The sequence below is a fragment of the Plecotus auritus genome (genome assembly GCF_963455305.1).
Source record: "Plecotus auritus genome assembly, chromosome: 9".
Lineage (NCBI taxonomy): Eukaryota > Metazoa > Chordata > Mammalia > Chiroptera > Vespertilionidae > Plecotus > Plecotus auritus.
In genome coordinates, this window is record NC_137783.1 from 58445054 (window position 1) to 58465412 (window position 20359).

The 20359-nt window shown below is 39.5% G+C and overlaps 1 protein-coding gene across 4 annotated transcripts in view; it reads right to left on the minus strand.

The window, feature by feature from the left end:
- Window positions 1–1106: 1106 nt before the first annotated feature.
- ZFAND4 (zinc finger AN1-type containing 4) overlaps window positions 1107–20359 on the minus strand; it is a 123778-nt gene continuing 104525 nt past the window's right edge. For all 4 annotated transcript variants that reach the window (XM_080640886.1, XM_080640885.1, XM_080640884.1 and 1 more), the window contains 2 exons: window positions 2612–2729; window positions 1107–1627 (listed from right to left, as the gene is read on the minus strand). In XM_080640886.1, coding sequence (XP_080497012.1) covers window positions 1492–1627; window positions 2612–2729 — 254 coding nt within the window. In that variant the 3' untranslated portion in view covers window positions 1107–1491. The remainder of the gene's footprint in view (window positions 1628–2611; window positions 2730–20359) is intronic.

A 20359-nucleotide genomic window follows, 5' to 3' on the forward strand; every position in this document is an offset into this window, starting at 1 on the left:
ACTGTCAGTGGAAATGCAAATTGGTGCAGCCACTGTGGAAAGCAGTATGGACTTACCTCAAAATATAAAAATGTAACTACCTATGACCCACTTAAAAAAAATATGCACCCCTATGTTCACTGTAGCATTATTTACAGTTGCCAAGATTTGGAAGCAGTAGATGAGTGGCTAAAAAAGGTACAGCCAGTGTGGTTCAGTGGTTGAGCATTGACTTCTGAAGCAGAAGGTCACAGTTCAATTCCCAGTCAGGGCACATGCCTGGGTTGTGTAGTCAATCCCCTGTGGGGGGCATTCAGGAGGTGAACTGATCAATTATTCTCTCTCATCATTGATGTTTCTATCTCTCCTTCTCCCTTCCTCTCTGATATCAATAAAAAAAATATATTTTTAAAAAGCTCTAGTATATTTACATAGTGGAATACTATTCAACCACAAAAAAGAAGAAAATTTTACCCTTTGCAGCTGTATTGATGGACCTGGAGAGTATTATGCTAAGTGAAATAAACCAGTCAGAGAAAGACAAGTACCATATGATCTCACTTATATGTGGAAACTAGTGAAAAAAAAAACTGAAACAAAATAGAAACAGAGGCTGGATACATGGAACAGACTGATAGCTATCAGAGGGTAAGGGTTTAGGGGATTGGGTGATAAAGGTGAAGAGATCAAGCAAAAAATAACTCATAAAAGTTACTTTAAATAATCAAACTCATAATGAAATTGAATATTTATTTTAATTTCTCCTGGTAATAGCACTCAACATATAAGAAAAAGCAAGTTGTGAGATTTTGTTTTTCAAAAATTGAAAATGGCAACAAGTGGGACATCCATTTTAAAACTACCATTCAAAAAGTAGTATTTTAAGAAATATATACTATAATTAACATGATGTGTTTTATAGAATGGATACATATCCAAATGCCAATGTGAATATGGAAGAATTATATGTATTAAAAACACACTGGAAAACCAAATGTTCTTTTTTATAAAAAGTAGCTTGAAATAAAAAGGAACTTGCTAGTGAACTGAATAAACTTTCACACATGGGATTTTTCTTTTGAAAATCCCCACCCACCCCACCCCCACAAAAAAAAAAAGTGGTTGATTTGAATAGTGCCATTACATGACAGGTCATTTCTGTACAATGTGGAAGACAGTTATGCAGTCAATGGTCACTTCATAAAGTGCATCTTTTGAAGACTTGTCTAGTAAAATTGCAATATCAAATATATAAAATACTTAACATAAGACATGCAACAACAAAGCTAACTCATTTAAAGTTTTTAAAACTACTTTTAAAACTTTTGATTCACCAAAAAATAGAGATGTCAAATACAGTAGCATTCTCATTCTCCAACAGTGTGCATTGTATGCTTTTGTTATTGGTAAATCTTTTGGTATGGAACAAAATTAATGCAGTCTAACAATATTTCTTCTGGCTGTCACTGTAATACGATTCCTCGGGCAGAACAGTTAGGTGCAGAGCAAGAGTTAGATTTTTGGAAGTTTTGGTGCATTAACCACAGGATTTGCCTCCTGTAAGTATCTCCTCCCTGCACTCTTGTAATCATAGGTGCAGCCATGAGTTTCTGCATAGCGATGAGATGCACAGAAGTTGTTTCCACATCTAAAGCACAAAAAAGTTCACATGAATAGTCACATTTTCATTAGAGGCTCATCTCTGGGAGATCAGAGCTTGACTTCAGGTAGTCCAACAGGAGCCCTGTGGTTCTCTTGAGCAATTTCAGCACGGGCATTTCCCTTCCGCTCATAAACAAGCAAAAGCACCACCCCCAAAAGAACAAGTTAATTGTCTATAATTATGAGAATTTATAATAATCCATTATGGAATGAAATAGGGTATAGTCCTTTGTGAAGTAGTAAAATCGCAAAAACTGGTAAAAAGTCCACTATTTAAACCTGGGAGAACTATGAATTTCTGAGAAATTTGTCTAATAAAAAAATTAAATTATGTAAAAGCTAACTAAACCATAAATGGATTTTAAAAATATTTCTAGCAGCAAGATAAGCTGTTCCCATTTGAATAAAATACACTCTAAAAAGCAGCAGCTATTTTTCATATCTGGCCTCAACCTAAGGGCAGACACCATCCTTGAAGCATATTAATCTATGCTAATGAAAGAAATAATTATGGGTAGGAAGAAATTAATTAATTTGTGTAAATATATTATTCATCTGTTTTGAAATAAAAGCATACCATATAATTGTTAAAATTTATACTACATTAATTTTAAATTTAGTCCTTTCTTGTTAAATTTAAAATAGAATATTAGAGGAGGGATTTTTCCAAGCTATATTAAATCAAAAAAATAAGTATATCTATTATAAAACAACAAAAAAATGTGTACTCTCCCATTGGTTTAAACCTCCTAATTTAAAGGGCAGGGCAGGATCTCATGAGTTTGGAAATTCATGAGCTATCTAGTTGCTCTTTACTTCAGCCAATTAGAAGGAATTAAACTGAGGGCTGTCATATAAACATCATCTTCATGATGTTCTGAATAACCAACTTAAAGAACATTTTACATTGTATTCCCAAGTTGGGCTATCAGAAAGAAAGCATCTCAACTTTTTCAGCTAGCCAACCTGCCTGCATTCGTAGCTAGTAGCCAGTCCAGTTTTCTTCCCACAAAGAAAACAATGTTTTGCTGTTTTCTTCTTTGTTTGAATAGGGGCTTGCACAGGTGGGAGAAGATGAGTACATTCTCCTGTGTAGAGAAATGAAGCCTTGATTAATACAAGCATAAAATTCTAAATGTGAGATATTATTAAGCAAAACACAAGCTAACTGTTATTTCATAAAAATTAATTTGTGCTATTTTTATATCTAAAATTATTTACAGAATCTGCAAGTGAAGATGCAGTAGAACTGTTATATGTTTAAGATATGGTAGGTTTCAACTGTAACTCATATTTTTAGAATGTTTGTACACACCAACACATTAATGATTATTTCTAAGGACAATCAACATATATGAAGTGCACTAAACTTTGACAGTGAATCAAGAAAAATGTCTGATTCAAAATCATTTTTATCAGGCCTCTGAAAAACAACGTAATATGTAGTATAGTCACCCTGTTTTTTCACACCAAGAAGGAGCAGCCGTCTCATGAAATTGATTTTAGTCATAATTATGCCATAGAAATCAAATTCATCAAGCAAGTTACTTATTCATTCAAAACTTCAATTTGTTCATTTTTAAGATACCAGAACATCTATTTTTCTCTCTAGACTTCTAAGTGTTTTAAGGTCAACTCATTTCTAATATACAAAAAGCATTCTAGAAATTTTAAATGTTCTAATTATATAAAACATATTAGCAATAGTTACTAATATGGTTGATTTCACAGTACAACGGCGTAGTAAACACCTAAACTGCTGCCTCGCACAACAATTTCAAAACTACAACTAAAAGATAAAACGTCTATCACCCAGAACCACGGGAAAGCTGGCTGAGTGGAAGTTCTACAACTAGAAGGAAAGAGAAAACAGCATTGAGAGGTGCACAAGCGCTGAAAAGCTGAGGTACAGAGGCGCGCGAATCGGGCTGGCGACGGGCGACTGGGAGCGCTGCTTTTTTCAACCCGAAGGGAGACAAGCTCCCGATTACTCTGAACTCCAGTTTCTGGGGAGACAAGGGGGACCCAAACTCCTACGGGGAGAAGCTGGACTGTCTACCATCGGGTCGGAAAGTGAGGGAGGCTTGCTTGCAGGGCTGCTCGCAAGAATAATTGTTTACTGTGCTGGGGTGTGTGACGAGGGGACACGGTCGGAGACGCAGAGCCGGCTAACTGGCAGCCATCGCTGTTTGCTACGCCCTAGCCTAGTGACACCCTGAGACCCCACCCCGCACAATCTACAAACCCACCCAAGCTCCAAGCAGCGGCTTTAGCATATGAATGGCCTGCCCTATTGCAGCTTAACCTAGCAAACTTGCAGCCCGGGTCAGACACCTCCAAAACCTCCAAACCCCAAGCAAAGAGGAGAAAACTGTAGTTCTCGCTGTAGCTCCTGCTGGGTGGCCTCAGACAGTAGCTGACCTGCACCACACTGGAGATCCAGAAGCCAGTGTACCTAGTGGTCAGTGTGAGACACCAGATTTCAACTCTTCACATCCATAAGTGACACATTCAAGAGGCAGACTCAGTGAGCACCAAAGCCCCACTGAAATAAGTTCTGCACCATAAGCGTGTCTCCAGCGCAGCAGTTCTTCCATTATAGACACAGTGGGTCCTCACAGCCAATTGGCCTGGAGGTCAATTTCTCCCAGTGTACCAACAGCAATCAAGGCTTAACTACACCAAGACTTTGCACTCAGCCCACAAAGGGCTGTACCAAGAGCGTCCACCTCAGGTGATTGGGGAGGCTGAGCTACTGGCCCCTATAGGTCACCTATCACACAAAGCCACTCCATCAACACAGGGAAGCAGCAAAATGCAGAGACAAAGAAACATGTCACAAATGAAAGAAATGGAGGAAAGCAAACTACTGGATGACATAGAGTTCAGAACCACATTTATAAGGTTACTCAAGAATCTTCTAAAAACCGCCGAAAAACTTGATGAGACCTCCGAGGAGCTTAGTGAGACCTTCAAAGACCTTAATGAGAATGCCCAAAAAATGGAAAAGGACCAGTCAGAAATTAAGCATACACTGTCTAAAATAAAGAATATACAGAAACTCAACTGTAGATCAACATACCCCAAGAATCAAACCAAAGATCTGAAATATGAGAAAACAAAAAACACCCAACCAGAAAAACAAAAAGAAAAAAGAATCCAAAAATATGAAGATAGTGTAAGGAGCCTCTGGGACAACTTTAAGCGTACCAACATCTGAATTTTTGGGGTGCCAGAAGAAGAGAGAGAGCAAAATACTGAAAACCTATTAGAAGAAATATTGACAGAAAACTTTCCCTACCTGGTGAAAGAAATAGACTTACAAGTTCAGGAAGCGCACAGAACCCCGTACAAGAGGAATCCAAAGAGGACCACACCAAGACACATCATAATTAAAATGCCAAGGGCAAAAGACAAAGAGAGAATCTTGAAAGCAGCAAGAGAAAAACAGTTAGTTACCTACAAGGGAGTACCCATACGACTGTAAGCTGATTTCTCGGCAGAAACTATGCAGGCCAGAAGGGAGTGGCAAGAAATACTCAAAGTGATGAACAGCAAGAACCTACAACCAAGATTACTGTACCCAGCAAAGCTATCATTCAGAGTTGAAGGTCAGATAAAGAGCTTCACAGACAAGAAAAAGCTAAAGGAGGTCGCCGCCATCTGGAACCGGAAAGTGGAGCTTATCGGAAGCCTGAGAATCCACAACTGTGGCACCCACGGAACAGCTGCGAGCCCCAGAACAATGCTCCCCAATTGGCGCAAACACACGGGTTCAGAGGAGCTATACACTCCACCACGGAAAGGTCAGATTTCGCCTAGGATAAGGTGAGGTCTCTGGTCCCAGCGCGAGAGAGGAACGCGCGTTTTGCGGGAGCTGGAGGACCAGGGAAGTCTGTGCCTAGAAAAATCGGTGGCTGCTGGGGCTGGCGTGATCTGTGAATGTGGAAGGGGGTCCTCAGAGCTGCTAACAGAAGGGCTCTCTAAAAAGCAACCCATTTTGATCTGAAGTGCAGGGACACCGTAAGAATTTCAGGGGTGTGCTAGACTTACGCGCAGCCACGGAGTGCGTACACTTGGGCTTTTTCCTCTTGAAATTCTTGCTTCTGATTACTAAGCCCAATTCATAGGTTCACCCAGTTGGGGACACCCTGGGAGACTGCAGGGGAAAGTTGTTTTTCTGGAACCTGGGGATCGGAGCGGGGAGTGACCATCCGAGAGCCAGCTCTGAGGCAGCCCACTCCCACAAACCTGTAGTGAGTGCCACAGGGAAAGAAGGCTCTAACACTCCCTAGAGAGGCCATAGATAAACCCGGAAGTCAATCCAGAAACACTGCCACCCAGGGGCTGAATCACAAATTGACTCTTGTGTAATCAAAAATAAAGGAATACGAATTAAGACACACCGCCTGCTTAAAATCAGGACTGGCTTACATCACTGAAGAGCAGTGGAACGCAGGGAACTGCAATACTGTCCGGACTGAGAAACAGGCGTGCCAAACAGAACAACAGAGGAAGTGAATGACCTTCACTACTCCACATTTTATTTTTATTTTTTATTTTTTTTATTTTCATTTTTTGCATCTTTTACTCAAGAAACTAATTTTTTTCCTCACTTGATTTTACCTTTTTAATTATTACATTTTTATTTTCAATCCGTATTATTACTACTGCTATTTTATCTTTTTTTTTTTTAAGTGTCATTTTATTTTCTCTTCATTTTGTTTTGGGATTAATGTTCTACATTCTATTTTTATCTTTCCTTTAGCATCATTTTACTCTATCTCAAATCTACCTTTATGCCATCACTCTCTTCCTCACTTTTCCCTTTTCAGTGTCCTGTTTATCTTACCCCTTTCCTGCTTTAGATTTTCCCTATTCTTTCTGTTTACCCCCTTTTAAAATTTCACCCTACTTATATATCTAATCTCCAATCCCCTGCTCCAAGTCATTACACACCTCTCTGTTCGCTGTCTTAACTATTCAAAAAATTGTTTTTCTCTCTGTCCTTTTGTTGTTGTTTGCTTGAATGTAGATTATATAGAATTTTTTATGCTTTTTTGTGAGATTGTTTTGCTTATTCTTCTTTTGTTTATTTTTTTGTTTGTTTAGTGCTTCTGTTTTCCCTTGTCTCACTCAATATTAGTTGGTGTTGTAGTTTGTATTAATCCCCAGGTACTTGTTGCTGGCATTTGCTGGGATAAGTGATTGTTCTATTGGAGTTTTATCCCCAATATATATAGTCTGTTTCCCTTTCTCTCTTAGTCTCTTTCTTGTCTCTCTTACTTTTTTTTCTTCTTTTTTTCCCTTTTCCCAATTTCATTTTGACACCCCTTTTTTTCTTCTTCTTCTTTCTTTCTTTTTCCTCTTCTTCTTTCTCTACTATCCCCTAATTTGCCTTTCTCTGGTGGTCACCTTTATTGGAGGTTATTAATATCGTTAATACATTTCTGTTCAGTGCCTTGTGTGTTGTACCTGGTAGTGCTGTATTTTGTGCCTTTAAATCGACGCAGGAGAGAGAGAACTACATAACCAGACACCCAGGGAAGAGAGAGCATGGGGAGACAAAGACACAGCCCGCATATGAAAGAAAAGCAGGCATCACCAGAAAAGGAAGTAAACGAAATGGAAGCAAGCAACCTTCCAGAAAAAGAATTCAGAGAAATGGTCATAAGGTGGCTGAAAAGAATGGAAGACAAATTCGACAATATGAGCAAGAACCAAGAGGAAATGAAGAAGAACCAAGAAGAAATGAAAAATGACATCCCTGCTGTAAAGAACTCAATAGAAAGCATCAAGAGTAGACTAGAAGAAGCAGAGGACTGCATCAGTGAGCTAGAAGACAAGATGGGGAAAAATACCCAAGTAGAGCAACTTCTAGAAAAAAAAATTAAAAGGCAGGAGGAGAGCCTAAGGGAACTTTGGGACAACACGAAACAAAACAACATCCGCTTAATAGGGGTTCCAGAAGGAAAGGAAGCTGAGCAAGGAATAGAAAACCTCTTTGAAGAAATAATGACAGAAAATTTCCCTGATATAGAGAAGAAAAAACCCACACAAATCCAAGAAGCTCACAGAGTAGCAAGCAAAATGAACCCCAAAAGACCGACGCCAAGGCACATTATAATTAAATTGGCAAATACCAACGACAAAGTAAGAATCTTAAAAGCAGCCAGAGAGAGACAGAAAGTTACATACAAAGGAACCCCCATCAGACTAGCAACAGATTTCTCAACAGAAAATCATCAGGCCAGAAGGGAATGGAATGAAATATACAAAGTCATGCAAAGGAAGGGTCTGAATCCAAGAATACTGTACCCAGCAAGGCTGTCAATCAAAATTGAAGGTGAAATCAGGAGCTTCACAGACAAAAAAGGACTAAGGGAATTTATTACCACCAAACCAGCAATGCAAGAAATGCTAAAGGGTCTGCTGTAAAAAAAAAAAGAAATAGGAAGCGAAGAAGGAACACAGGTGTAAAGAATAGGAATGGCGACAAAGAAGTACCTATCAATAATAACTTTAAATGTAAACGGATTAAATGCCCCAATCAAAAGACATAGGGTAATGGATTGGATAAGAAAACATGACCCATATATCTGCTGTCTACAAGAAACCCACCTCAGAAAAAAAGACGCACACAGACTGAGGGTGAAGGGATGGAAAAAGGTTTTCCAGGCAAATGGAACTGAAAAAAAAGCTGGGGTAGCAATACTTATATCTGACAAATTAGATCTCAAACTGAAGGACATAACAAGAGATAAGGAAGGCCACTTCATAATAATAAAGGGAGCAATCCAACAAGAAGAAATAACTCTGGTAAACATATATGCACCCAATACAGGAGCACCCAAATACATAAAAAAACTCCTGGAGGATATCAAGGGAGAGATTGACAGCAATACAATCATAGTAGGAGACTTTAATACCCCCCTGAACCATTGGACAAATCCTCTAAACAAAAAATCAGCAAAGAAACATCAATCCTAAATGACTCACTAGACCAGATGGAATTAATTGACATCTTCAGAACATTTCACCCCAAAGCCACAGAATATACATTCTTCTCAAGCGCACATGGGTCATTTTCAAAGATAGACCATATGTTGGGACATAGGCAAAGTCTCTTCAAATTCAAGAAGATAGAAATCATATCAAGCATCTTCTCAGACCACAGTGGCATAAAACTGGAAATCAACTACAATAAAAACAACCCAAAGAAATCAAACACATGGAGACTAAACAGCATGCTATTAAACCATGACTGGGTTACCAGAGAGATCAAAGAAGAAATAAAAAACATCATGACAACAAATGACAATGAAAACACTACAATCCAAAATCTATGGGACACAGCGAAAGCAGTCTTGAGAGGGAAGTTCATAGCTCTACAAGCCTACTGCAAAAAACAAGAAACAGGGGTAATAAATTACCTAACCCAACAACTCAAAGAGTTAGAAAAAGAGCAACAAGAAAAGCCCAGTGTAAGCAGAAGGAAGGAAATAATAAAGATCAGAGCACAGATAACGACATAGAGACCAAAGAAACAATACAAAAGATCAACAAAACCAAGAGCTGGTTCTTTGAAAGGATAAACAAGATTGATGAACCTCTAGCCAGGCTCACCAAGAAGCAAAGAGAGAGGACCCAAATAAACAAAATCAGAAATGAAAGAGGTGAAATAACAACAGATCCCGCCGAAATACAAAGGATTGTTAAAAAATACTACGAACAACTCTATTCCAACAAACTGGACAACCTGGAGGAAATGGACATATTCCTAGAAAAATATAACCTTCCAAAACTCAATCAGGAAGAATCTAAACAGCTCAATATGCCAGTAACTATGGAAGAAATTGAAGCAGTCATCAAAGAGCTTCCGGCAAACAAAAGCCCGGGGCCAGACGGCTTCACAGGGGAGTTTTACCAAACATTCAAGGAAGAACTAAAACCTATCCTCCTCAGACTATTCCAAAAAATTCAAGAGGAAGGAACACTTCCAAGCTCCTTCTATGAATCCAGCATCACCCTAATACCAAAACCAGATAAAGACAACACAATGAAAGAGAATTACAGGCCAATATCCCTCATGAATGTAGATGCCAAAATCCTCAACAAAATTCTAGCAAATCGGATCCAGCAGTACATCAGAAAGATCATACACCATGACCAAGTAGGGTTTATCCCAGGAATGCAAAGATGGTTCAATATCCGAAAATCAATAAATGTGATACATCACATAAACAAATGGAAAGATAAAAATCACATAGTCATATCAACTGATGCAGAAAAAGCATTTGACAAAATCCAACACCCTTTCTTGATAAAAACTCTCAACAAGGTGGGAATAGAAGGATCATACCTCAACATAATAAAAGCTATATATGATAAACCCACAGCTAACATCATACTCAATGGGCAAAAACTAAAACCATTTCCCCTAAGAACAGGAACAAGACAAGGATGCCCACTCTCACCACTCCTGTTTGACATTGTACTGGAAGTATTAGCCATTGCAATTAGACAAGAAGAAGAAATAAAAGGCATCCAAATTGGAAAAGAAGAAGTAAAGCTGTCCTTATTTGCAGATGACATGATATTGTACATAAAAAACCCGAAAGACTCTATCAAAAAACTAACAGACTTAATAAATGAATTCGGCAAGGTAGCAGGATACAAAATTAACGCCAGGAAATCTATGGCATTTCTATACACCAACAGTGAACTTACAGAAAGAGAGACTAAAAAAGCAATCCCATTTTCCATCGCACCAAAAAAATTAAGATATCTAGGAATAAACCTAACCAAGGAGGTAAAAGACCTATATGCGGAAAACTACAGGTCACTGAAAAAAGAGATAGAGGAAGATGTAAACAGATGGAAGAACATACCATGTTCATGGATTGGTAGAATCAACATCATCAAAATGTCCATACTACCCAAAGCAATCTATAGATTCAATGCACTCCCCATTAAAATACCAACAGCATATTTCACAGACCTAGAAAGAACTCTCCAAAAATTCATCTGGAATAAAAAAGGACCCCGAATAGCCACAGCAATCCTGAGAAAGAAGAATAAAGTAGGAGGGATCTCAATACCAGATTTCAAGCTGTATTACAAAGCCACTGTCCTCAAAACAGCCTGGTACTGGCACAAGAACAGACATATAGATCAATGTAATAGAATAGAGAATCCAGATATCGACCCAAACCAATATGCGCAATTAATATTTGACAAAGGAGGCATGAGCATACAATGGAGTCAAGACAGTCTCTTCAATAAATGGTGTTGGGAAAATTGGACAGATACATGCAAAAAAATGAAACTAGATCACCAACTTACACCATACACAAAAATAAACTCAAAATGGATACAGGACTTAAATATAAGACGGGAAACCATAAAAATACTAGAGGAATCCACAGGCAGCAAAATCTCAGACATATGCCAAAAGAACTTTTTCACTGATACTGCCCCTAGGGCAATGGAAGCCAAAGAGAAAATAAACAAATGGGACTACATCAAAATAAAAAGCTTTTGCACAGCAAAAGAAACCATCAACAAAACAACAAGAAACCCCACTGTATGGGAGAACATATTTGCAAATTGTATCACTGATAAAGGTTTAATTTCCAACATCTACAGGCAGCTTATACAACTTAATAAAAGGAAGATAAATGATCCAATAAAAAAATGGGCAACGGACCTAAATAGAATCTTTTCGAAAGAAGACAGAAGGAAGGCCAAGAGACACATGAAAACATGCTCAAAGTCACTTATTATCCGAGAGATGCAAATCAAAACGACAATGCGATACCATCTCACACCTGTCAGAATGGCTATCATCAACAAATCAACAAACGACAAGTGTTGGCGAGGATGCGGAGAAAAAGGAACCCTCGTGCACTGCTGGTGGGAATGCAGACTGGTGCAGCCACTGTGGAGAACAGTATGGAGTTTCCTCAAAAAACTGAAAATGGAACTCCCATTTGACCCAGTAATCCCACTCCTAGGAATATATCCTAAGAAACCAGAAACACCAATCAGAAAGGATATATGCACCCCTATGTTCATAGCAGCACAATTTACAATAGCTAAGATTTGGAAACAGCCTAGGTGCCCGTTAGCAGATGACTGGATCAGAAAACTATGGTACATCTACACAATGGAATACTATGCTGCCATAAAAAAGAAGGAATTACTACCATTTGTAGACACCTGGATGGAATTAGAGAACATTATGCTAAGTGAAATAAGCCAGTCAATGAAAGAAAAATACCACATGATCTCACTCATTTAGGGATAATGAAAAACATTATAAACTGATGAACCAAAAGATAGTTACAGAGGCAGTAAAGCATCAAACAGAGTGTCTAATTACAGCGGTAAGGTTAGGGAGAGGTGGGGGAAATAAGAGATCAACTGAAGGACTTGTATGCATGCATATAAGAGTAACCAATGGCTGCAAAACATTGGGGGGTGAGGGCAGGTATGGGAGTGGGGTGGGGGGGGGCAATGGTAAGATATGTACACATATAATACCTTAATAAAAATTTGGAAAAAAAAAAAGAATCAACCAATGAATGCAAAAAAAAAAAAAGAAAGAAAGAAAAAGCTAAAGGAGTTCATCACCACCAAACAAGGATTACATGAAATGCTGAAGGGTATTCTTTAAGAAGAGGAAGAAGAAGAAAAAGGTAAAGAAAAAATTATGAACAACAAAATGACATCAAATACATACCTACCAACAAGTGAATCTAAAAATCAACTTGAATAAAAAATCTGAAGAACAGAATGGACTGGTGAATATAATAGCATCAGGGACATATAAAGGGAGTGGACTGATAATTCTCAGGGGGGAAGGGGGTGTGAGGGGTGCGGGAAGAGATTGGACAAAAATCTTACACCTATGGATGAAGACAGTGGCGGGGGGTAAGGGCATGGGGTGGGGTGGGGAATCAGGTGGAGGGGAGCTATGGGGGGAAAAAAAGAGAAACAGCTATAATAATCTGAACAATAAAGATTTATTTTTAAAAATTTACTAAATTCTGTACTATTGTAACAACTAGATTTTTCACCTTAAAAATAATGTATCTGTTATGATATAAGAAAGAATAAATATATTTCTTTAATTACTAAGTGGAATGCTTTTAGAACTGAGCAAATTTCCCACAAACCCCTCATAAGTAGAAAGGCTCAAACTCACGTCCATAGTTGCTACAACAATGCGAGTACATAGTGCTTGGTAGCACTCAAAGTTCAAGAAGCAAGAGGCAAAGAAAACAGAAACAAGGAGAAGGAATGAGAAGAAAAATTGCTGTCAATGGACAGGTACCTATTTTGCGTGCACTACTGAGAAAGATTTGGTAGGCCTGGGCTTAAAGTTTATCTGGCAGCTAAAAGTCTCTTAAAAATTCTTCAAGAGTTCAAAAAATTGGATTTACAAACACACCTTTTCTCACAACCTGGATTGGGTGCTGGATATACCAGCCCAACAAAATCACGTCTGCTCTATGACTAGTCTAAAATACATGCCCAGATCTTGCCCCAAACTGGAAACATTTGAAACAACTAACTGAATGTTTCTAATAATGCTGGGCACCCACTCAGTTAGCATTCACTTTCTTCTTCAAGTGCACTTAGCTATTAAGAACATTTCACACAGGTTATGGGATATTTTCTGCTTCTTAAAAAATAAAAATAAAATACACATTTTCACAGCACACAAAGGAAAGGCACATACTACTGGATATCCTGTATAAGCTCATCTAATGGCACTGATCCCTGAAATTCAGGTTTAAAATGGTCTTTCCTAAACGAAGTAAAAAATCTATTGTTGATAGCTTAGTTCAGTGGCGTCATACTTTCATTTTTTTTCTTTTCTTAGGGGTGCTTAACTCAATGTTTCCCAAACATTTTTCATTCAAGAACTCTTGTGAATGTGCTAAGACAGAGAACATCATTGTGTCAGGAATGAAGTGGCACCAAAACATAACTGCAATCTTCTATGAGAACGGTTTTCATATGCCTTTCCACCCACCAGAGAAAACCACTCTTTAGTCATCTACTCCAGACTAATATATAGGTTTCATACAACAAATTGGAAAAAAAAAGTCAAATTCCTTGGACTGGCATTCAAACTCCAGTATGTCCAATTTAATACCTAACTTTCCAAAGTCATTTATCACATCATATCCACTCTGAACGATGCACCAGACACATTATATGCACAGTCTCTTCTAAAGTGCTCTATTCTATTTTGCCAATCTAAGAAAACTCTACTTATCCTATAAGAAGATATCAATCATCAACTCCTCTCTGAAGCTTTCTCTCAAATGTGTGTTGTACAAATTTTTTAAAAAGTCAATAATGTTGATGTGAAGAGTTGCTTTTGAGAAAAAGATTAAATATATTTGGATTAACTCACTTGTTTGGCATTTCAGGTCTAATATTTTACCTAGGACAATGATCTATAAAAAATTCACCCAACAGAAAATGCAGCCAACAAAGTAATAGAGTAGTGCTCAAGATGCAAGTTTGGTAATCATCTGCCTAAAATGATAACTAAAGCTATAAAGAAGAATAAAATTTCCAAGGGAAACCCTATAGTGAAAAGCAAAGAGGACCAAAGAAGAACTTAGTAGGTCAATTAAATAAAACTTACACCAAAACTTTCATAGGTGCTTGTAGGTAATTCATAATGATACAGTTATTACTGAAAGGAAATGGCAGCAAGTTACAGAGCTCTAGTTGTAGGAAGCAACAGATGGCTTGACCTAAATGAAGTCAACCAAAAGAATATATACCAGAGGGCTGGTAAAACAAGTACAACAGAAAAATGAGGTTAAAATAAAAATTTACAACAATGTGATAGACCAGAATGAGAGAAGGAAAAAGAGAGTTTGAGAAAGAGACCAAAAAACAAAAACCCATTTCAAGAAGGATGGCCACAGCCCTGGCCGGTGTGCCTTGGTTGAATGTTATCCTGTGCATAAATGTTGTGGGTTTGGTCCCTAGTCAGGGGGCCTACAGGAGTCAACCAATCGATGTATCTCTCTCTCACATTGATCTTTTTCTCTTTCTCTCTCCCTCTCCCTTCTTCTCTCTTTAAAAAAAATAAGTAAAAACCTATTTTTTAACAAAAAGAAGGATGACCACAATTATCAGGATAAAAATACAAAAGCATCCACATTTGAAATTTCGGAGATCTTTGGTAACCTCAGCAACAGCAGTTTCAGAGGAGCAGTGAGAAGAGAAGTGAGGAAAGCACTGAGGCCTGACTTAAAGTTAAGAGAGAAGAAATAAGTGAAACACAAAAGGCCCAGCTGTGGATTAGGAAAGGACAGACTTGACTATGGATCAAGGAAAAATAAGTATAACATTAAAAGTGAATATATTACAATCATCAAAACAGTGTGGTACTTGCATAGACAGTCATATAGATCAATGGAACACAATTAGAGAATCCAGAAATAAACCCTCACATATATGGTCAAATAATTTTTGATAAGTGTGACAATACCATTCAATGGGAAAAGAACAGTCTTTTTAATTTAACAAATGGTCTGGTAAAAGTGAATATATACATGGAAACAAGTAAAATTAGACCCATACATTATACCATATGTAAAAATTTATTCAAAATATATCTAAGACCTAAATGTAAGACCTAAGTCTATAAAGCTCCTAGAAGAAGAAATAGGTGAAAATCTTCACGACACTGGATTTAGCAATGATTTATTAGACATGATACCAAAGGCACAGACCACAAAGAAAAAATAGGCAAATTTGACTTCATGAAAATTAATAACTATTGTGTATCAAAAGACACTATCAATAGAGTAAAAAGGCAACTTACAGAATGGGAGAAAATATTTGCAAATCATCCTATATAATAAAGAGCTAACATGCAAATGGTCCTTGCGCCCTAGTGCCCTCGTGCCATGTCCGGGGACCTGAGGCCAGGCCGGGGGATCTGAAGCTGCGCCCCCCTCTCCGGGCGCCGGGCCTGGGGTCCCAAGGCTGTGCTCCTGCCCGTCAGGGCTTGACGGGGGACCTGAGGCTGCACCCCCCGCCCAGCAGGGCTTGACGGGGGACCTGAGGACACTCCCCCCCGCCCCAGCGCCGGGGCCGGGGACCTGAGGCTGCATCCCCCCGCCCTGCGGGGCTTGACAAGGGTGGGGCCAGCCAGATCAGGGTCTCGCGCGATTTTGAGGCGCTCGTGGGTGGGCGGGGACTTGACTCTGGGTCCTACCATGTGCCCCAGACTCTGGCAGGAGGGAGATTTTCATATACATTTTACTAATTTTCTTTCATCTTTGACACTTCTATTATAGAGAAAGGGAAAATAGCAATATTAAAATATTTCCTCTAATTAATTCCCTTTTAATGTGCACAAATTTCGTGCACCGGGCCACTAGGCTATATAATAAAAGCCCAGTGACCGTTATGGCAGAACGACAAGAATGAATGGTCACTATGATACACTCTGACCACCAGGGAGCAGATGCTCAATGCAGGAGCTGCCCCCTGGTGGTCAGTGCACTCCCACAGCTGGAGTGCCACTCAGCCAGAAGCTGGGCTCACAGCTGGTGAGCGCAGCGGCAGTGGCAGGAGCCTCTCCCGCCTCCGTGGCATCACTAACGAGCAGCGAGCCAAGCTGTAAGGAGCAAGCAGGCGGGCAGTTAGGAGTTTGGGGTCCCAGATTGTGAGAGAGCTCAGCCCGGGCTGAGGGACATCCCTCACCCCCGTGCACAAATTTTGTGCATTGGGCCTCTAGTATATTCGATAAAAGATCAATATCCAGAATATACAGAAAATAGCTAAAATTTAACAACAAGAAACAATCAACCCAATTAAAAAATGGGCAAAGGATTTAAATAGACATTTCTCCAAAGAAGATATATGAATGGCTAAATATACATACAACACAATACTCAGCATCACTAATCATCAGGGAAATGCAAGTTAAAACCACAACGAGATACCACCACACACCTGTTAGGATATCCACTACAAAAAAAAGAAAGGAAGGAAGGGAAAGAGGGAGGGAGAGAGGGAGAAAGGAAAGAAATAACAAGTATTAGTGAGAATGTGAAGAAATTGGAAACTGTGTACATTGTTGGTGGGAATGCAGCTTGGCTCGCTGCTCGTTAGTGCTGCCACGGAGGCGGGAGAGGCTCCTGCCACTGCCGCTGCGCTCACCAGCCGTGAGCCCAGCTTCTGGCTGAGTGGCACTCCAGCTGTGGGAGTGCACTGACCACCAGTCACACTGGAAAACAGTATGACTGACAAGCATGGTTATGCTACACAGAAAAGCTATCATTTAGAATCAAAGGACAAATAAAGAGCTTCACAGATAAGAAAAAGCTAAAGGAGTTCATTACCGCCAAACCAGTATTATAAGAAACTAGAGGCCGGGTGCGCGACATTCATGTACTGGGGGGCTGGGGGGAAGTCCCTCAGCCCGGCCTCCGCCCTCTCGCAGTCTGGGACCCCTTGGGGGATATCTGCCATCCAGCTTAGGCCCGCTCCGCAGGGAGAGGGCCTAAGCTGGCAGATGGACATTCCCTGAGGGGTCCTTAGTGTTGCCACAGAGGCGGGAGAGGCTTCCTCTACTGCCACTGTGAGCCTGGCTTCTGGCTGAGTGGTGCTCCCCCTGTGGGAGCTCATTGACTACCAGGCAGCAGCTCCTGCATTGAGCGTCTGTCCCCTGGTGGTCAGTGCACGTCATTGATTTGCATATTAGCCTTTTATTATATAGGATGATAAAAAGGCTTCTTTAAAAAATATATAAATATATAATATGAATAATAAAATGACAGTAACTACATACCTATCAACAATAATTTTAAATGTAAATGCATTAAATGTTAAAATCAAAAGACATAGGGTGGCTGAATGGATAAGAAAACAAGACTCTTACATACACTATTGACAAGAGACTCAATTCAGATGGAAAGACACACACAGACTGAAAGTAAAGTGATGGGAAAAGATAGTCCATGAAAATGGAAACAAACAAAAAAGCTGTGGTAGCAATTACTTATACCAGGCAAAACAAATTTTAAAACATAGGCTATAACAAGAGAAAAGTAGGACCCAGCAATTTCACCTCTGGGTATTTATATGAAGAAACCCAAAACACTAATTTGAAATGACATATGCATCCATATGTTCACTGAAGCATTATTTACAATAGTCAAGATATGGGAGCAACCTTACTGTTGTTCATCAATGGACAAATGGATAAAAAAGTGCTACATATACACAATGGAATATCCCTCAGTGACAAAAAGAAATGAAATATTGCCATCTGAACAACATGAATGGACTGGACCTAGAGGATACTGTGCTGAGTTAAATAAGTCCAACAAAGACAAATGCCATATGATTTCATTCATATGTGCAATCAAATAAATAAATAAATAAATAAACAAACAAACAAACAAATGTACTAACAAACTCATATATATATAAAACATTTTGATGGTTGCAAGGTGGAAGGAAGGTTGGGTGGAATGGGTGAAAAGGGAGAAAGGATTAAGAAGTACAAATTGAATGGACAGAGGAGGTGAGAAAGGCAGGTCCAGACTGAAGCTGAGTTCACACTCTTAACAGTGAACCCTGAGGTGCTCTGGGCAATTAAAAAATTAGATTTGGAACTGGTGGAAGCCAGCTGCACCCTCTCACATGCACCCACACCCAGCAGAGGCAGCCACAAACTGCAGATCACTTGGTAGCTCCACACAAGTACCCCAGGGCTGATCACAGGTAGTGTCTGACATTGAGCTGTGCTGGAGTTCTTCTCAAAAGTCCCCAGAATCAGTACACCCAGTGGCAGGCTTCAGACCACACCAGAGCACAATCCAATTAGCTTCACAAGTGGCACATCAAACAGGAAATCCTAGCAGGCACCAGACACTGGGCCAATTCCCCTTTGTGGAGTCAGCTGTCAACAGCTGCTTGAACACTGTTGTTGGGGTCAATCCTCATAATCAGCCAGCCTGACAGTCAACTCACCCACAAACAGGCCAACAGCAATCAAGACACAACTACAACAAAAGGGCTCACAAAATCACACAAGAAACATTCCTGGAGCATCCAGTTCAGGTGACCAGGGAGATTATGCCACTGAGCCCCAGAAGACATCTACAATATAAGCCACCATACCACGATTGGAAATCACAACAGATCTACCAAATACACAGAAACAAATAGAGCAAGGCAACTAAAATGCAGGGCAAAGAAACATGGCCCAAATGAAATAAGAAAATAAATCCCCAGAAAAAGAACTAAATAAAATGAAGGCAACCAAGCTACCAATGCAGAGTTCAAAACGAAGGTTATAAGGATGCTCAAGGAATTTAGAGGAAGAATGGATGATCACAGTGAGAACTTAAACAAAGTAAGCATAGAAAGGGATATAGAAACCATAAAAAAAATAAGTCAGAAATAAAGAATACATTATCTCAAATGGAGAATACACTAGAAAGAATCAACAGCAGGTTAGATGAAGCAGAGGATCGAGTCAGCAATTTGGAGGACAAGATAGCAGAAAACACCAAGCAAAGCTGAAAGAAAAAAAAAGAATTAAAAAGAAAATTTTTTTAAAAAAGAATTAAAAAGAAATTTCTAAGGTACCTCTGGGACATCAAGTGTAACAACATCCGTATCATAGGGGTACCAGAAAAAGAAAATAGCGATCAAGGGATTGAGAACCTATTTGAAGAAATGACAGGAAATTTCTCTAACCTGGTGAAGGAAATAGGCATGCAAGCCCGAGAAGCGCAGAGTCCCAAACAAGATGAACCCAAAGAGGCCCACACCAAGACACATCATAATTAAAAAGTCAAAAGTTAAAGACAAAGGAAGACTCTTAAAAGCAGCAAAAGAAAGAAAGTCAGTTACCTTCAAGGGAGGTCACCTGATTTCCCAATATAAACTTTGTCAGAAGGGATTGGCACAAAATATTCAAAGTAAGAACCTACAACTAAGTTTACACTCCCAAGCAAAGCTATCATTTAGAATTGAAGGACAGATAAAGAGCTTCCCAGACAAGAAAAAGTTAAGGAACTTCATTACAAACAAACTAGTATTACAGGAAATGTTAAAGAAACTTCTAGAGAGATTCCAAATGGCTTCAGAGTAGGTGCAAACTACACTTTCCTGCTCCTGGTAAAAACAGGATTTACATCTAATTATAAAGCAATTAACCTGAATAATAAACTGAAGTCTTGCTGAACTGAAATATTATAACCAAGGATTTACAAAAAAAAAGCCACATAGAGACTGGTAAGAAGCGTGAAGACCCAAAGAGATCTGAACCCCACAACTATGTATGACAGTTGAGAAGCCAGAAGGTATCTTGGCTGCAAAACTCTCTCCTCCCGGGTGTGAGGCGTATCAACCCCACACGTAGATCCCCAACCCAGAGCAACAGAGATAGGAAGAGGAGCCCACAGAGCATCTGGTGGTGAAAATCAGTGAGGATGCATCCCACCTGAGAGAAAAGGGAGTCAGCTAGAGACCCAGATGCCACCCTCCCAGGGTCCAGCACTCCTATTGTCACAGCACCAGCCTGGTCCTCCAGCTAGTGATGACACCACTCTGTCATGAGCAGGTCCTGCAGAGGGGTCTGCTGGCTGCAGCCAGTGGGGGCCTTTGGGGAGCTCTTTTTCTGGAGAAGTTCTTGGTGTAGACTCAGACAGTGATT